Source organism: Synchiropus splendidus, chromosome 3, assembly GCF_027744825.2.
Source record: "Synchiropus splendidus isolate RoL2022-P1 chromosome 3, RoL_Sspl_1.0, whole genome shotgun sequence".
NCBI classification, from domain to species: domain Eukaryota; kingdom Metazoa; phylum Chordata; class Actinopteri; order Syngnathiformes; family Callionymidae; genus Synchiropus; species Synchiropus splendidus.
In genome coordinates, this window is record NC_071336.1 from 36,102,501 (window position 1) to 36,119,233 (window position 16,733).

The window sequence follows — 16,733 nt, forward strand, 5'->3', positions numbered from 1 at the left end:
TGCAGCGCCCCCTCCTCACGTATCACCCACTCACTGCTGCCCCCTGCAGGCCGATCACATCACCCGGGGTCCAGACTCGGTGTCGCACGTCAGCACCAGAGGCTGGACCTGGGTCTGAGCTCCAACTTCACTTCCCCTGTCTGTCCCCCCCCCCGCACCTGTTCATAGCGGAGCCCCGTCGGCCTGCGTCTGGCCCGCGGGCCCCCTGGCTGTAGAAGTGTATCTCTCTGAGTAAAGGCCTTTAACTGTGTCCTGTGTGCTGCGCGCGTCTCTCCAGGCCCATGAGACCTCTGAGGCCTCTCTTCAGCACCGGCCGGACTGAACTCTCTCTGCTGGACCTGCTGGTGCTGCTGAGGGGAGGCGGCCTGTTGAGCCGCTGGCGCTGGAGTCCATCATTGTAGATGTCTGTGCATGAAGCTGCTGAGAAACCACAATAAAATTCTTCAAGCTGTCGCCGTGTGGTTGGGACTCTGTCGGAGGACACGGGGACTCGGCTGAGTCCTCGGGACTCACTAGCAGCTGGACTCCCTCCAGGGCAGGTGGAACACTTCCAGGCCAGTTTTGTTTCCATTTTCTTCGGTCACCAGGTCAGAGCTATGACCTTGAGAGTGAGTGGCTTCCTGTACAGCCTCAGGTCAGCCGACGCGCTCTCACACACACACGTGACCAGAGGTCCCTTCACCTGTGTTCTGCTCAGCTCCACTGGGATCCGCCAAGACAGGAAGAGCTGGCAGATCCACCCTCCGAGCCAGTAGGTGGCGGTAATGCGCCTCTGAGTGTGTTGTCAGCCGCCAGTCCGAGCCTCCATCACGGGATGTTTTCCTGTGACGTCACCGCGACCGTCGTCTGTCTCGCTGCAGGAGTTGTAATGTTCGTTTATTTGCGATAAGAAAGCCATTTCCCCCACCGCACGTGCTCTGCTGGCTTCGGTGTGGTTCCCGCGCGTGTCACGGGGTCAGCGGCGGCTCGCAGCGGCGGCCCGCTCCGCTCGGAGGACGCAGGTGAGTGGCGTGCGCTCGCTGCTCGTGTCGGTGTCGTGTGGCTCTCACGCAGTGCCTGTGGTTCGGGTGGGGAACTGTGTTGCGAGGTTCGGTTCGGGAGTCGGGCAGAGAAACGTGTCGCGAGCGCGTGGCTCCGTGTAGCATGTTAGCATCCCGGTGGCGCCGCCGGTGTGTGCGTGCGGCTTCTCTGCGTGTTCGTCTGTTCTGTCGAACTGCGGCTTGGAACCGTCTGTTCCGTCTCTCGGCTCCGTCAAGTCCCGGCGGTGGCCCGTGAAAGGCAGGCGCTGTGGTGAAGGTGGCGACTGGACGGACCTCCACTCTGGATTTAGCGGTGTCGCTGAGGCTCAGTTCGGGATGAGAGTACTGTCGTCAGCGGTGACGCTTGACTAACAGGCCAGTGGCCCGGCTCTGACTCATGTGTGCTTGCTTCTGTTGTGCTGCAGCTATCGAGGGATGTCGCGCACGCGCTCCGGATCTCCACGGTAAGTGCCTTGTGTGCCAGTCCCGAGGCCTGGTGCGCGTGTGCCCGCCTCAGCGGTTCTGTCAGGGCGGTCGGTTTGAGTCCTCGCTTCTGTCCGCTCCAGTCACCGTTGAAACCGTGTCGTCTCTCAGGAGTCACCGCTGGGAAGAGGATCCCCAGATGGACCGGGGCCTGCGTCCCAGGAGAGGTCCTGAAGGCTTCGGCCACTTCCAGAGAAGATCTCCGTCTCATCCTCATGATCGCCGTGAGTATGGAGGCCAGCCTCACTCACCCCAGGAGGAGTTTTCCCACCGGAGGCCGTCGCCGCGGCGACACTACAAGGACAGAGGGTTGTGGTCCCACCCGGGCGGAGGCTTTGAGGGGAAGCGACTCCCAAGTTTTCCCGGCAGAAGCAGGTCGCCTCGCTCTCCTCTCAGGGTGCAGAGAGAGCGCCTGCCTGCAGAAGCTCAGCGCAGGACCGAGGGAGCGTCCTGCTGGAGGGGGGAGGACCCGGGGAGAGGACGCGGGGAGTTCTGCCCTCGGGACGGGAACAAAGACCACAGGTTCTCCTCGGCAGAGCGTTTCAGTGGAGACGGAGGAAGAGCCCAGCCCCACCACCAAGGCCAGCAGAGAGAGTGGGACGACCACAGTCACCGCGGGTAAATACTGCACCGCCACTTAGCAGGAGACGGGACACTGGGAGGCTGGGACCAGAGGGAGGCCGGGCTGTCGGAGGGGCCCTCAGGTCGACGGCTGCAGCACCTACCTTCTGCTCGACACCACGGAGGTCCTGGAGTGCCAGACGGTCTGGTTCTGTGAAGTTAGCATGTTAGCAGAGCAGCGTGGTGCGACCCTCGCACAAGACGTCCTGCAGAGGCCACAGTCAGAGGATAGTTTGACTGCTGATCACAGCGAAGCGGTCGGCCGCGTTCTCCAGTAGCGTAGCGTAGCGATGTGAGTGATGTGACTGTTGCTGACGCGTGTCACTTCCTGTTGTCACAGGTTCAGGCATGAGGAACAGGCTATAGGCTCTGACACCTGTGGTCCACACCCTCACGGTCGCCCCTCACAAGGAGGCTTCCGTCACTCGGGCCCGCTGATCATTGACCACGGTCACGGTGTCTGTGAGGGCCGAGGACCTCACGGAGGCCGCGAGCCACATGCGCAGCCCCGCGGCAGCAGCTCCTCACAGGAGGGTCCGAGAGGAAGCCCGGCCCGGTGGGATGCAGAGAGGAGCTCCCAGGATGGGTTCCACAGGAGGAAAGATCCCGCCTGGGATGGGATGGCCCACCACGCTCGCCACCACTGGCCCCCTCTGGGGAGCAGGCCCAGTCAGCGCAGGACGGACTGGCAGCACAAGAACCCGCCTCCCGCTCAGCAGCGGCAAAGACCCGGATCCCAGTCTCACCCAGCTGAGTCCCGTGGACCTGAGGAAGAGGAGCACCTACGTGACCCCAGGAGATCCAGACCGGAGAGTCTGGAGCGGGACCGGACCCGGGAGGACCTGGACCCCAGAATGCCTCGTCTGTGGCTGCAGAACCTTCCGAATGTGAATAACCCACCCACTGAGGATGAGGAGACCCTGACCATCAAGGTGGACACCAGTCGACCCGTCACGCTAGAAAGGTAAAGTATGAGCGGCGCTGTGACGACGGCCGGGGTGAAAGTTGACACTTGGTTTTTCTGAAACAATGCTATGAGGAAACGTCCACCCAGAAGAGCAGGAGCTCTTGATCTGGGAACTGGGACGGAACTGGCCCTGAATGTGGAGCGGAGAGAAGGAGGAGGGGGAGGAAGAGGACGAGAGGGATGAAGAGGATGATGAAGAAGAAGAAGAAGGAGGAGGAAGAAGAAGAAGAAGAGGAGGAGGAGAGGGATGAAGAGGATGAAGAAGAGGAGGAGGAGAAGGATGAAGAAGATGAGGAAGAAAAGAAGAAGAGGAGGAGAGGAATGAAGAGGATGAAGAAGAGGAGGAGGAGAAGGAGGAAGAAAAGAAGAGGATGAGAGAGATGAAGAGGATGATGAAGAAGAAAAGAAGAAGAAGACGAGGAGAGGGATGAAGAAGACGAAGAGAGGGATGAAGAAGAAGAGGAGGAGGATGAAGAGGAGGAAGAGAGGGATGAAGAAGAGGAGGAGGAAGAAAAGAAGAAGAGGATGAGAGGGATGAAGAGGATGATGAAGAAGAAAAGAAGAAGACGAGGATAGGGATGAAGAAGAAGAAGAGGAGGAGGAGGAAGAAAAGAAGAAGAGGAGGAGAGGGATGAAGAGGATGAAGAAGAGGAGAAGGAGGAAGAAAAGAAGAAGAGGATGAGAGAGATGAAGAGGATGATGAAGAAGAAAAGAAGAAGACGAGGAGAGGGATGAAGAAGAGGAGGAGGAGGATGAAGAAGAAGAGGAGGAGGAGGAAGAAAAGAAGAAGAGGACGAGGAGAGGGATGAAAACGAGGAGGAGGATGATGAAGAAGAGGAGGAGGAGGAAGAAAAGAAGAAGAGGAGGAGGAGAGGGATGAAGAGGATGATGAAGAAGAAAAGAAGAAGACGAGGAGATGGATGAAGAAGAGGAGGAGAGGGATGAAGAAGAGGAGGAGGAAGAAAAGAAGAAGAAGAGGAGGAGGAAAAGAAGAAGAGGATCAGAGGGATGAAGAACAAGAGGAGGAAGAAGAAGAGTGGTGGAGAAGAAAAACAGAAGAAGAGGAGGGGCATGATGAAAAGTAGAAGAGAAGAAGAAGGAGGAGGAAGAAGCGGAGGAGGAGGAGGGCGAGAAAGAAGAAGGAAGAGGAGCAGGAGGTAGAAGAAAGGAACAGGAGGGGAGATGAAAAGAAGAAGAAAGGAAGAGGAGAAAAGGAATGGAGGAGGAGGAAAAGAAGAAGAGGGGAAGGAAGAGTGGCTGTCTCTGGTTCTCTTTCAAAGGTTTCGGAAAGGTTGACACACGATGACTGGAGGATGGATGAACATTCCTCTGGAGGAAACCTGAGTGTGGCTGCTGGCTGGTCGGTCTGCTGCCCAGTGATGTGACTTGACCGGCCGCACCTGAGGTTCTCTGACCCCGAGGACAAGTGTGGCCAATGAAGATGAACCACCACACTGGCTCTGGACCTTCTGCAGCTCCAGGTACTCGGAGGAGACTTTGTTTGTGGCGAGAGAGGCCTTGGTAGGAGGACCAGCTTCACCAGTGGAGCCTGACTTGGTTTCTGCCCGGCACCTGGCCCTGGGAGGCTCTGAAGGAGTTCAGGCCCTGGAAGGATGGTTCTCCAGCAGCGACTAAGCTGTGGACCTACAGGACTGTGGGATCTTCTCCACATCTGAGGAGCACCGTCCGAGGAACACTGGAGCAAAGACGCAAACACGAAGTGTCAACTTTTGCCCGCGTGAGCGCTCGCCCGCCCAGTCTTTAGATCTGAGCGGGTTCCCTGGTGAGTCTGGTGGAAAGGTGAACTCAGATTTCCTCCCGTGTATGTGGCACTCTCCCTCCGGCTCCGACTGCTCAACCGGGCCGCTTTGAGTCTTGTTTTCTCCTGCAGCTCGGCCCGCTTCTCCGCCGACCGCCAGCTCTCCCAGGACCTGGTCAACGTGGGCCGCCAGCGCCTGGACTTCCTGCCCCTGCTGCAGCACTCGGGCACCTTCAGGGAGACCTCCGTGCACGTGGGGACCTTTGCCGAGGAGATCATCTCACTGGTGCACCACGTCAAAGGTAACACTCGCCGAGGTCAGCCGGGTCACGCAGGCCGGGTCCGTGGTGTGCAGCGCAGCTGACTCAACAGAGAGACTCAAGTCGAAGTACAAATGAGTCATTCCAATAATTACTTGAGTCAAAGTAAAAAAGTAGGAGTAGAAAAAACTACTCAAGTACTGAGTGACTGTTGAGTACTTTTTTTTTATCATTCAATCAAATCCAAAATCTAAAACAATCATCTTCATAGAAATTAAAGTCCATCCTATCAGTAAAATAAAGAAATCTATCAAGTACAAAACACAAGTCAAGTAGTTGTTTGTGGGGATCCGTCTCACGTCTCCTCGCTCCCCAGCAGAACGTCTGTGTCTGGAGCAGGAGGTGGTGTCGCTCCTCCAGAAACAAGCGATGGTACTGGTTCCGCAGGAGGACCGCAGGAGGGGCTTTTATTCCGTCTACTTTCTGGTTCCCAAGAGGTCTCAGACCCACCCTGGACCTTGGACAGTTGAATGCATACATCTGTTCCCGCTCGTTCAGGATGCTGACAATCAGGCAACTGCTCGAGTGCGTCAGGCCAGGGGACTGGATGACCTCTGTGGATCTGACGGACGCGGAGCGCTGGAGCCGCTTAGATCTGCAGCCATGAGGATCCTGACATATCTGGACGACTGGCTCATTTTGGCGAAGCGCACATCGCCCAGAGATTGTGCTGCAGCACATCAGATGTCTGGGCTTTGCAGTCAACCTCCAGACGAGTGCGCTGCAGCCCAGCACTTGCACTCAATATCTGGGGATTCTCCTCGACTCTCCATCCATGACAGCGCGTCTGTTAGACGAGAGGTTGTCGAAACTTCTCCTCGTGCTGGCGGTGGCGAGAGGTGCCGGGAGATTAAGAGTGAGCAAGGTGACGGGATGGGGGGGGCGCGCTAGCAGAGGAGCGCGTGAGCGGACTTTGGTCGGATCACACGGCGCATATAAACCAGTTGGCGTTGTTGGCGGTGAAGAGAGTGCTGGAGCACTTTGCACTACGGTTGGAGGGCCATCATGTGATGGTCAGGTCGGACAACTCCACGACGGTTGCCTACATCAACTGCCAGGGGGGAGTGAGAGCTCCCTCTTTGCACAGAGTGGCGGCTCGCATTCTTCTGTGGGCGGCCTCATCTTTTGTCTCTGAGGGCGCGTCACGTTCCAGGTGTGCTGAACGTGGACACGGACAGAATGTCCAGAGGAGGCGTGTTGGCGGGTGACCGGGGTCTTGCCCCACACGTGGGAGAGGCGGTCTGGGCTCGCTTCGGGGTTCCGGTCGCGGACTTGTTTGCGTCAAAGGAGAACTACAAAGCCCCTATGTGGTTCTCCTCGAGGGCGTTGGACAACCCCACCCTCGGGGTGGATGCTCTGGCTCATGCCACTTGGCCGCAGGGACTGTATGCGTTTCCTCCACTGAGGCTGTTGATGCCATTCCTTCTACGCGTAAGGACGCAGAAGTTGACGGTGATCACGGTGGCCCCCGACAGTCCCGGGACCAGATGGTTTCCGGACCTGGTCAACATGGCGAGGGGTCCACCCTGGATGATTCCGGACTTTCACAGGGCTCTGGTACATGATCAGGGCCGGATTCATTCCCGTCCTGTCCTGGGTCGACCCCTCAAATTCTGGTTGCTGAAAGGGTGAGACTGCTGGACATGCGGCTGTTGGATGCAGTCGTCCATACGGTGCAAAGCGCCCGTGCACCAGCTACTAATAAGCTTTACTCGTTTGGTGAAGGTGGGACTTCTGTGACTGGCTTTCAGACCGAAGGTCATTACGTCTTCTTATCGCTCTCAAGTCCTGATGTTGAGGGCTTTTTATTCCTGCCTCATCAGACTGATCGGGAGGCTAGGATGCGCCGGTTGTGTCTGGTGCGGGCCCTAGCTTGCTATGTGGACAGGACAGAAGACTTTCGTCTGACCAGTAGTCTGGTTGTCTGCTGGAGGAAACCTGAAGGGCAAAGCTGTCACGTCACAGCGCCCCCGGAGGGCCTCAGGGCTCATTCAACGAGGGCCATTTCCTCATCTGCTGCGCTTTTCGGCGGTGCTTCCATGGAAGACATCTGTCAAGCAGCATCTTGGCCATCTGCTTCGACCTTTCGACCTCTCACACTGTTTTGTCTGTGCGGGGATCTTCGACCATGGCTGGACCCTCTGGTCGTTGAGTTGGTTTTCCTTGACTGGTCTTCTGCAAGGCCATGCTGGGAGGAAACTGATCCCTACGGCCTTCTCCCTGGTTTTTAACCAATAGCGAAGGCCGTTAGAGGGCGGAGCACATATTCATAGAACCTGGGTTACGTGAGTAACCATCATTTTTCCCCTCAAAGAATCGCTAATGTGACTGTGAAGCTTCACCAGTAGTTGGCGCTCAAGGTTCTTGTGGTGAAGTGCTGAGAGGGAGGTCTGGCAGGGAGCGGGAGGCTGCAGAGAGCCCTGTTGACTTTGAGTCACAGCGTTTTGATGCGAGGCCTGGAGTCGGTCCACACACCTGCAGGAGGTGGACATGCTCTCCTGCTCCTGATTTCCATGACTGTATGGATGCAAAGAGGTCCTCCTCATCTTCAGAGAGGCTGAGGCTGTGTTGGGATGAGCCCTGATGGAGAGGTTCCAACAGGCTCCTCACATCCGGTTGTGACATAGTGACATACATAACTGTACAGACAGGAGACGTGTTCAAAACAGAAGGACGTCCTGCAGCATGTTTCCTCAAGTTACATGTTGAGTTCTGGAACGCTGAGAACACAGGAGACACTGTTGCTACCGTGTCCCTCGTTCTCTGGACCTGCGTGGTCTTCATTGTGAAGGGACGCTGGCCAGCGTCTCATTGGTCAACAACTTGGTCGGATATGATCACATGACCAGACTGCATGGCTACGTTTGATTGGTCAAACACAGTCACGTGGTAGAGCCTGGCGGAGGTCTCTCTCCCTCCCTCTATCCACCCCCCTCCATCTCCCCCCTTTCTCTCTCTCTCTCACTTTCCCTCCCCCTCCATCTCCCCCCTCTCTCTCTTTCTCTCTCTCCCCCCACTCCCACTCTCCCCCTTTCTCCTTCTCTCCCCTTTCTCCTCTCTCTCTCCCTCCTCTCTCTCCCTCTCTCTCTCCCACCCTCCCTCCCTCTCTCTCTCTCTCTCTCTCCCTCTCTCTCTCTCTCTCTCTCCCTCCTCTCTCTCTCCCTCTCTCTGTCTCCCTCTCTCCCTCCTCTCTCTCTCCCTCTCTCTGTCTCTCCCTCTCTCTCTCTCCCCTCCCACCTCCCTCTCTCTCCCTCCTCTCTCTCTCTCTCCCTCTCTCTCTCCCTCCCTCCTTCCCTCTCTCTCTCTCTCTCTCCCTCTCCCACCTCCCTCTCTCTCTCTCTCTCTCTCTCTCCCTCTCTCTCTCCCACCCACCCTCCCTCCCTCTCATTCCCTCTCTCTCTCTCTCTCTCCCTCTCTCTCTCCCTCCTCCTCTCTCCCTCTCTCTCTCTCTCTCTCTCCCTCCCTCCTTCCCTCTCTCTCTCTCTCTCTCCCTCTCTCTCTCTCCCCTCCCACCTCCCTCTCTCTCTCTCTCTCCCTCCTCTCTCTCCCTCCCTCCCTCCCTCCCTCTCTCTCTCTCTCCCTCCCTCTCTCTCTCCCTCCCTCCCTCTCTCCCTCTCTCTCTCTCTCCCTCCCTCTCTCCCTCTCTCTCTCTCCCTCTCTCTCTAACTCTCTCTCTCTCTCTCCCTCTCTCTCTAATAAATAAATAAAAGTACCTTCCTCTCCTTGAGAGAGAGGGGGAGAGAGAGAGACAGATGAATGCGCACACGGATGCGATTTAAGAAAAGTAACCAGCTCAATGAAACCTAATGTAGCGGAGTAAAAGTACTGTTTCTTCTTCGCTGATCTACTCAAGTCAAAGTCCAAAGTACAGGGACTGAAAACTACTCCTACAAGTACACAAATTCCCCAAACGTACTCCAGTCAGTGTTAGGAAGTCACTGTCGTGCCTGACCGCCCCCCTCTGGTCATGTGACGCAGCCCCTCAGCAGCACTGGAGCCCTGACCCTGATGGTGTCGTCGTCCTGAAGGTCTTGACTCAGATCTGTGGCTCCAGCTGGCGCTGTCAATGTGATGGCTGTGCGTCTCCCTCCGCAGAAGTCTACTTCAGAGGTGACGCCATCACTCTCAACCAGAGGTTCTCGGCGCCCCGGCATGAGAGCGTGCCGGAGGAAGAGAAGGAGGAGCTGACTCTCAACCAGAGGTTCAGCACCACCAACCGGTGAGGCTGGCTCCCTGCCGCCGCCGCCGCCCTGCTCACCACTGTCTGCTTCTATTGCAGCGCCTTCCACCTGGACCTGGACCTGGACCTGGACCTGGACCTGGACGAGGACCCGCCGTTCTTGGAGCCGCCGGAGCTCCTGCAGGTGGACCGACACTGGACCTCCATCTCCACAGGTCGTGGACTCACCTGCACACGCATGTGTGTGTGTGTTGACAGAAGCCGCAGCGAGGACCTGGTGACCTTCGGCACAACCTGGAGAGGAGGAGGCAGGAGAGGCTGGAGGGGGTGAAGGTCACCATCGCAGGAAGCAGCTCGGCCCCGCAGCCTCTGCTGTCCAGGTGAGCCGCAGCCTTCACGGCCTCCTCGTGCTGAAGCTCACGCTGCTCTCTCTCTTTCTCTTTTTTCCAGTCTGTCCGGGTGGATCTCCACCTTCAGGAACCAGGACTCGCTGACGGAGGAGGACTCCAGACCCAAGAGCAGCACGGTGAGTGGCGCTTGTGCTGCGGGCTGCCTGATGGAGCTGACCTCTGACCTCTGCAGGCTCATCGTGGAGGATTCTTCCGGCCCAATGGCCCCGGGAGGAACTACCGCAAAGGTTTTTGTCCCAAACGGCAGAACCACCACGGCGGCCCTGCAGGTGCGTGGGGCGCGGAGGCTGGTCACATGACCAGTGCGACGGCGGGGTTACACAGAGGACACGCCCGTTGCTCAGCAGGTTCAGAACTGGTCGGTCATGTGACCTCTTGCTCGGTGATGTCACGGAATCCGCCGTGACTCATTTAGCCCGACCGGTTCTGGAGCGCCTTGTTGTGTAACCTGCTTATGTCATCTCTGACCTTTGACCCCTGCGCTCTAATCCTTACCTGAGCTGCCAATCCTGTTACCTGTCTCTGCAGGTCCCGGCCGGTGACGTCCGGAGGAGCCGTCATCGAGCCTCCGGAATAAAGCTGCTCTCACTCTGACGGCTCTTGTGTCCTCGACTGGGTTCACTCTCACACACCTCACGGCTTTATTTCAGCAGTAAAAAAACAGGAATACAAACACACTCTGGAGGTCATGACCTCACTGCATGATGAAAGGTCAGGCGGCACGAGCGGAAGGTCGCTGCTGTAGAAAGGCACAGAGGTTGCAGTGGTGGTCCGTCTGACCCTCGACCTCTGAGGTCAGCGGAGCTCGCAGGGAAGCGGGCGGAAGGTCACCTCCGTGTTCTCCTCCACGATGATGTCGAAGCGACACATCTGCGGCCTGCGGCGGCAACACAGGGACTGTGGGTGGCGCTGTGTAGCCCCCAGCCGCCGGACAGACTGACCTGTCGGGCCGCTCCAGCGGGGTGAAGCGGATCCGCAGCAGGCGGATCTTGTAGCGAGGTCCGATCACGTTGCCGGTCACGATGCGCATGGAGATCTTGTGGACGTTCTGGAGGTCTTCATCGAACTGGGCCAGCAGCCGGGTGGAGGTGTACTGCTCCAGACGCAGCCGCTTGCTGAAGCAGGAGAGCAGCGGTTAGTGGACCGGAACCCGACCTGTCTGGCTGAGGCGGGTCTGCAGGTCCCGCCGTTGGGTTGGGCTCTAGACGGGCTCATGGAGAGCCCAGACACCAGAGACTCGAGCGGACCCAGGACCCGAGTCTGAACCCAGAAGCGGACTCACTGGTCGACCCGGGCCTCCGTGAAGGTCTTGCCGCTGTGCAGGCGGATGTAGACCACTCCCCAGCGCAGGTACTGGTTCCAGGTGACCATGTCCACCCTGTAGCTCAGCTCTGCCACACACACACACACACACACACACACGGGTCAGGCGCGTCCGCAGCCTCCGGGCCGGGCCCACGGCGCCGGACTCACTCCTGTAGGGCGGCGCCGCCGTGGTGCTGAAGAAAACTTTGGTCTGTCCGAGCTGCAGCAGAACCTCCTTCCACTCGCTCAGGTCGTAACCTGCAGGGGACAGCAGTCATGTGACCCCTGCAGCGGGACGCCTGACCGCGAGTCCGCGCTCACCCAGCAGGGGGCAGGACGCCGGCCTGAAGGCCTCGCACTGCAGGCAGCGTCCGTCCAGGAAGTCGCTGTAGGACGCGCAGGGGTAGCCGCTCAGACGGCAGGTCCGGTTCAGCGCGCACAGGTACAGGAAGACCGAGCGCTGGTGGTCACACACGAAGTAGGACTTGCCTGCCGCAGAGAGCGGGTCAGCGTGTCAGCGGCGGCGCGCGCGGGCGGGCGGTACCGGAGAAGATGCTCCTGGGGCAGCCGGGCTGATCCGCTCCTCCGTTGGCGTAGAAGTCGATGTGTCCGTGTTGTCCCCGGAGTCCGAAGGCTGCGGGAGAGAGGCGCGTCACGCTCGAGCGTCTGCGCGGCCGCGCACTGGCTCACAGTTCATGTCGGTGTGCAGGACGTCCACCAGCTCGGCGTCCGTCGGGTCCAGTCTGTCGTCAGGCCCGGCGCCGGTGAACATGGGTCCGGCCGGGTCCAGGCCCGTGATGCGGCCGATCCTGCCCTTCAGGTTGGCGCCCACGAAGCCCGCCAGGTGCGCGCCGAGGCTGACGCCGATCAGGTGCAGCGAGCCGAGCGAGGCCCCGCCCTCCTGCGCGCGCGCACACACACACACGCGCACAGTCGCACGGCGTTTCCTCCTCGGCGGCCCCGCGCGCCCGTCTCACCTGCATGGCCAGGATGAAGGCGGTCAGGTTGTGCGCCGCCTCCCGCGTGTAGGTGACGGCGGTGAAGTAGTTGAGGTTGGCGGCGCCCTGGTTCCAGTCCACCACGATCACGTTCATGTCGCGCTGCTCTGCCAGCAGCCGCACGATGTGGTCGATCCAGACGGGCGGGGCGCCGGTGGGCCGGTACCCGTGGATGACGAAGGCCGTGGGCCGCGACAGGTTGAGGTGCGGCTGCGCGGACAGGTGCTGGTGGCGCAGCTCGCGGCCGCAGCTCGGACTGAGGCGCGTGTAGAGCAGCAGGCGCACGGCCAGGCTGGTGCCCACCAGGCAGTGGGACAGGTCCAGGTCGGTGAAGTCGTCGCATGGCTCGCGCTCGCCGCTCGTCTCCTGGCCTGCACACAGCCGACAGGTCAGAGGTCACGAGCCCGTCACTCAGTGCAGCTCAGGTGGATCAGGCGGCTATAAAAAACCCGCTGTCGCCTGCTTACAGCTGTCAATCACAGCAGGACACACGCACACACACACACACACACAGGTCTGGCCGGGACCGTGTGGTCCAAACAGAACCGGACTCCACAGGACCTCTCCTGCCCATCACCCTGAACGCATGGCTCTCCTGGACCAGCACCCTGGTCCAGACCGGACCCAGGTATTTGGAAGTTCCTCACGAGTACAGATAAACTAGTTTGCTCTCACACACACACACGCTCACGCTCACGGGCTTCTGGGCTGTGGGCAGATGCTGGACTCACCGGAGCAGAACTTCAGGACTCCCAACAGAAGCAGCAGAGACTTCAGTCTTCTGGCCTCCATGGCTGAGCAGCAGAGTGGAGAGAGACGTGAGGAGGAGGAGGAGGAGGATGGAGGGAGGGACGGCCGCCTCTCTCCGCCCCGCCCTCCAGGAGGGTCCCTGCAGACGGGTGGCGTGCTCGCCGCAGGACTGCGGGCCAGAGGGTGGCGCCACCACAGCCGCGCTAATAACAGCCGCCGGCCAGCCACCACAGGCCCCGCCCACCCGCCCAGGCCTTTGATCTCTCTTTCAGCCCAGCCTCAGCAGATCTGGGCCCGCGGGCCCCGCCCTGGCAGTGTGGGGGGTCCGCTCTGACTGGCCGCTGAAAGGTCACGACCTCCGTGGCTCTCACTCTGCAGCAGCTCTCCACAGGAGCAGACTCCACCGAGGAGTCAACTATGACCTGCAGGGGGCAGCAAAGCCACCATGATGATGATGATGATGATGATGATGAAGGCGGAGGTCTCCAGTGGAGGACCCTCCCGGTCCCTCAGGTCTCCTCTGACATCATCGGCGTGGCCCCGCCCTCCACTCTCACACACACAGGTCTAGAATGAGTCAGAGCGTTGCCTTGTCCTGCAGTGGCCCTCGGAGGGCGCCATGTTCAAGGCGGTGACCTTTGACCTCCTGCATCCCAACATTGCTGCGGCCGGCCCACGCTCGCATCCCCGCGTCCTGCAGGGGTCAGTAGGGAGAAGTGGCGCCGCTGCCTGTTCAGCAGAAGCAAAGCGGCACAGAGCTTTTGCACCGGTGAGGCACCGCCGTTTGGGAGGAGCTTGACATGGCTGTCGGGTATCAGATAAAAGCGTCATAATAACAATACAAAACCGACCTCAACTACGTCATAAAGCAGACTGACAGACGTGCGCAGAACTTCCGGCTCAGGACCAGACCAGGCGGAGACGAGGCTCGTCCTGTGGTCGCACGGTCCTCAGCGCACTCATGATGACGCGCGGCAGGTGTGTGTGTGTGTCTCTCTGTTTATCCCACAGTGTGGGGACTCTTGACAAAACACTGTCTTGGTGAGGACCATATGACATGGCGGGGACATTTGGCAAGGTTCAGCCCCAAAACAAGTGGGTCTGAGTCTGGTCCAGAGTCCCGAGGTTCAGGTGAGCCGTGTGTTTGGGGGTCCTCACAAGGACAGACCGAGGTGTGTGTGTGTGTGTGTGTGTGCGTGCTAGTGTGGTGGGGACTCGAGGTGAGTCACGTCTCTGGACTGACTGTGGAGAGTTTGATCAGCAGCAGTGACTTCCCTCCCTGAGCGGGCGACTTCCTCTTCTGAGGTCAGACCTCCCCTCCTCCCTCCGACCCGACAGACTCGGCGCTCTGCAGTCGAACGAGCGTCGAGACAGCGCCCGGACCTCCGCCTGGGCCGGTCGTGACCATGGCGACGGCGCTGCCCCACTGTTACCACGGCGCCATCGGCAGGCAGGAGTGCGAGCGGCTGCTGGGTCAGCGGCTCCAGGACGGGACCTTCCTGATCCGGGACAGCGAGACCATCGTGGGAGCCCTGTGCCTGTGTGTCTAGTGAGTGACGGGTGAGAGGGTGAGAGCCACGCTTCACGCTGCTGGTCCTCAGAGGAGATCTAGGTGGCGCTGTGGTGGAGGAGCAGAAGAACCTGCCGCCCAACAAGTGACATGACCTGGATCTAGTCCAGACTCTGAGCCAGGTCTGTGGAGGGGACCGGGCCCTGGTCATGTGACCAGCCAAGCGGGCGCCAGGCTCCAGGTGCGGCCGTCCTGTGACGGGCCGGGGGTGCGGAGGCCTGTTTGCGTGGCTGACTGTGTTCTCGCCTGAGTCGCGGCCTCACCACGTCCGGTCCGAGGAAGCCTCGCGCGGGTTTGCTCCTCCTCCGCGTCCGGTTGTCAGTCAGCTGCTCTGGTGGTGCGTGCGCGGCCCCTTCACGTGGTGGATCCGACCCTTGTCTGCTCCGTCACAGGCTCTTCCAGAGTGTTGTGGGAGTGGTGTGGGTCCTCACCCTCCCACCCTGTGGTCCTCTCATCCCCTCAGCCTTTCACATCTCACCCCCTCACCATCTCACCCAGTCACTCTCTCACCATCTCACCCGCTCATCCTGTCACTCTCTCACCCCTTCATCCTGTCACTCTCTCACCCCCTCACCATCTCATCCTGTCACTCTCTCACCCCCTCACCATCTCACCCAGTCACTCTCTCACCCCCTCACCATCTCACCCAGTCACTCTCTCACCATCTTACCCTCTCATCCTGTCACTCTCTCACCCTCTCATCCTGTCACTCTCTCACCCTCTCACTCTCTCACCATCTCATCCTGTCACTCTCTCACCCCCTCACCATCTCATCCTGTCACTCTCTCACCCCTTCACCCTCTCATCCTGTCACTCTCTCACCCCCTCACCCTCCCACCCTGTGGTCCTCTCATCCCCTCAGCCTTTCACATCTCACCCCCTCACCATCTCATCCTGTCACTCTCTCACCCCTTCACCCTCTCATCCTGTCACTCTCTCACCCCTTCACCCTCTCATCCTGTCACTCTCTCACCCCTTCACCCTCTCATCCTGTCACTCTCTCACCCCTTCACCCTCTCATCCTGTCACTCTCTCACCCCCTCACCATCTCATCCTATCACTCTCTCACCCCTTCACCCTCTCATCCTGTCACTCTCTCACCCCTTCACCCTCTCATCCTGTCACTCTCTCACCCCCTCACCATCTCATCCTGTCACTCTCTCACCCCTTCACCCTCTCATCCTGTCACTCTCTCACCCCTTCACCCTCTCATCCTGTCACTCTCTCACCCCTTCACCCTCTCATCCTGTCACTCTCTCACCCCCTCACCATCTCACCCAGGACTGACCCCTCTTTTCTCTCCACTGCAGCAAACAGGGAGTGATCTACACCTACCGGATCATGAGGACACACACGGGTCACTACACACTGATGGTAACACACTGACCCCGGTGAGGGAGGTCCAGTCGGTTCTGACCCGGCCTCTGCCCTGCAGGTGGCCAGCGGCGTGGCCCAGACCTTCTTCAAGACTCTGCAGGACCTGGTCCAGCACTACAAGGGGCCGGACCAGGGACTTGCCACGCACCTGCGCCACTCGGTCCCGAGACGGACGGCCATGTTGGTCCGGCACCACAGCGCCCAAGACTCTGCAGGACCTGGTCCAGCACTACAAGGGGCCAGACCAGGGACTTGCCACGCACCTGCGCCACTCGGTCCCGAGACGGACGGCCATGTTGGTCCGGCACCACAGCGCCGACCCGGGGTCCGGCGGTACGTCGGCGGTACGTCACGCAGACCCACCTGGACCCTGTCACCACCGTCCCGGTTTCTCTCCTCAGACCCGGACTACGTCACGGTTCTGCCTTCCTGAGGCTGAGAGCACAACCGAGCCGGCCCCATGCCACGCCAGGACCCGACACTCCCCCCTCCCTGTGATGTCTGTCAATAAACCTGCCACCTCACTTCCTGTCTGTGGTCTCATTATTGTTTTTGCTGCAGCTGCAATTTCCACCAATCAGGAGGCAGATGAGCGCAGGAGCGTGGAGGAGGGTGAGTGAGTCAAGGTCAGACCGCACACACACACACACACAGAGGGGCTCTAATGACAGGACGGGTCTGGCCCCCGGCAGCGTGACCACACGACCCAGTGTGGTCTCGTCCCAGCATGCAGTTGGTTCGGAAAGGAACCTTTCAGGTCCAACTAGTCTTGTTCTCCTCCTCAGGTGCAGCACGGGAGGAGCCCCACATTCAGCTCAGACTCACGGACCAACCCCAGTACAAGTCCGTCACTTTCCCGGTCCTGTCCTGTCACACGCGTTTGTCCCTGTGGGGCCACCGTAGCGAGGTCACCCCCGCGCATGCGCAGACCTCCGTCGCGTTCCCGGCTCCTGCCCTGACAGAAACGGACCTGC

At 59.5% G+C, this 16,733-nt stretch overlaps 4 protein-coding genes across 14 annotated transcripts in view; 3 read left to right on the top strand and 1 right to left on the bottom strand.

Annotated features, from left to right (window-relative positions):
* map7d2b (MAP7 domain containing 2b) overlaps positions 1–452 on the top strand; it is a 10,144-nt gene extending 9,692 nt beyond the window's left edge. For all 8 annotated transcript variants that reach the window (XM_053858737.1, XM_053858741.1, XM_053858739.1 and 5 more), the window contains one exon: positions 1–452. This exon is cut by the window's left edge and continues 248 nt beyond it. The gene's annotated coding sequence lies outside the window, so the exon portion shown is untranslated.
* Positions 453–588: 136 nt separating this feature from the next.
* On the top strand, positions 589–10,353 carry zgc:112982 (uncharacterized protein LOC503771 homolog). 3 transcript variants are annotated; one of them, XM_053858728.1, is made up of 11 exons: positions 589–1,001; positions 1,445–1,483; positions 1,614–2,120; positions 2,464–3,087; positions 4,982–5,151; positions 9,265–9,388; positions 9,449–9,533; positions 9,608–9,729; positions 9,800–9,875; positions 9,932–10,028; positions 10,288–10,353. In XM_053858728.1, the coding sequence occupies exons 2-11, from the start codon at positions 1,455–1,457 to the stop codon at positions 10,299–10,301; spliced, it is 1,848 nt and encodes a 615-aa protein (XP_053714703.1). In that variant the 5' UTR covers positions 589–1,001; positions 1,445–1,454; the 3' UTR covers positions 10,302–10,353. The 3 variants fall into 3 exon arrangements, with proteins under 3 accessions (XP_053714703.1, XP_053714700.1, XP_053714701.1); XM_053858725.1 differs by having other exon boundaries at positions 9,932–10,353; XM_053858726.1 differs by lacking the exon at positions 1,445–1,483 and having other exon boundaries at positions 9,932–10,353.
* On the bottom strand, positions 8,820–12,884 carry lipib (lipase, member Ib). 2 transcript variants are annotated; one of them, XM_053858744.1, is made up of 9 exons: positions 12,794–12,884; positions 12,042–12,433; positions 11,755–11,965; positions 11,609–11,698; positions 11,386–11,553; positions 11,233–11,322; positions 11,042–11,150; positions 10,701–10,874; positions 8,820–10,636 (listed from the first exon to the last, which is right to left on the bottom strand). In XM_053858744.1, exons 1-9 carry the CDS (start codon positions 12,852–12,854, stop codon positions 10,555–10,557), a joined length of 1,377 nt encoding a protein of 458 aa, XP_053714719.1. In that variant the 5' UTR covers positions 12,855–12,884; the 3' UTR covers positions 8,820–10,554. The 2 variants fall into 2 exon arrangements, with proteins under 2 accessions (XP_053714719.1, XP_053714718.1); XM_053858743.1 differs by having other exon boundaries at positions 8,820–10,874.
* Positions 12,885–14,026: 1,142 nt separating this feature from the next.
* si:ch73-264p11.1 (uncharacterized protein LOC100000923 homolog) lies at positions 14,027–15,961 on the top strand (the record flags this gene model as incomplete). Its single annotated transcript, XM_053860125.1, has 3 exons — positions 14,027–14,361; positions 15,693–15,756; positions 15,818–15,961. Coding segments are annotated over exons 1-3 (351 nt in total), but the record flags the coding sequence as incomplete, so codon positions are not given.
* Between the last annotated feature and the right edge of the window lie 772 nt (positions 15,962–16,733).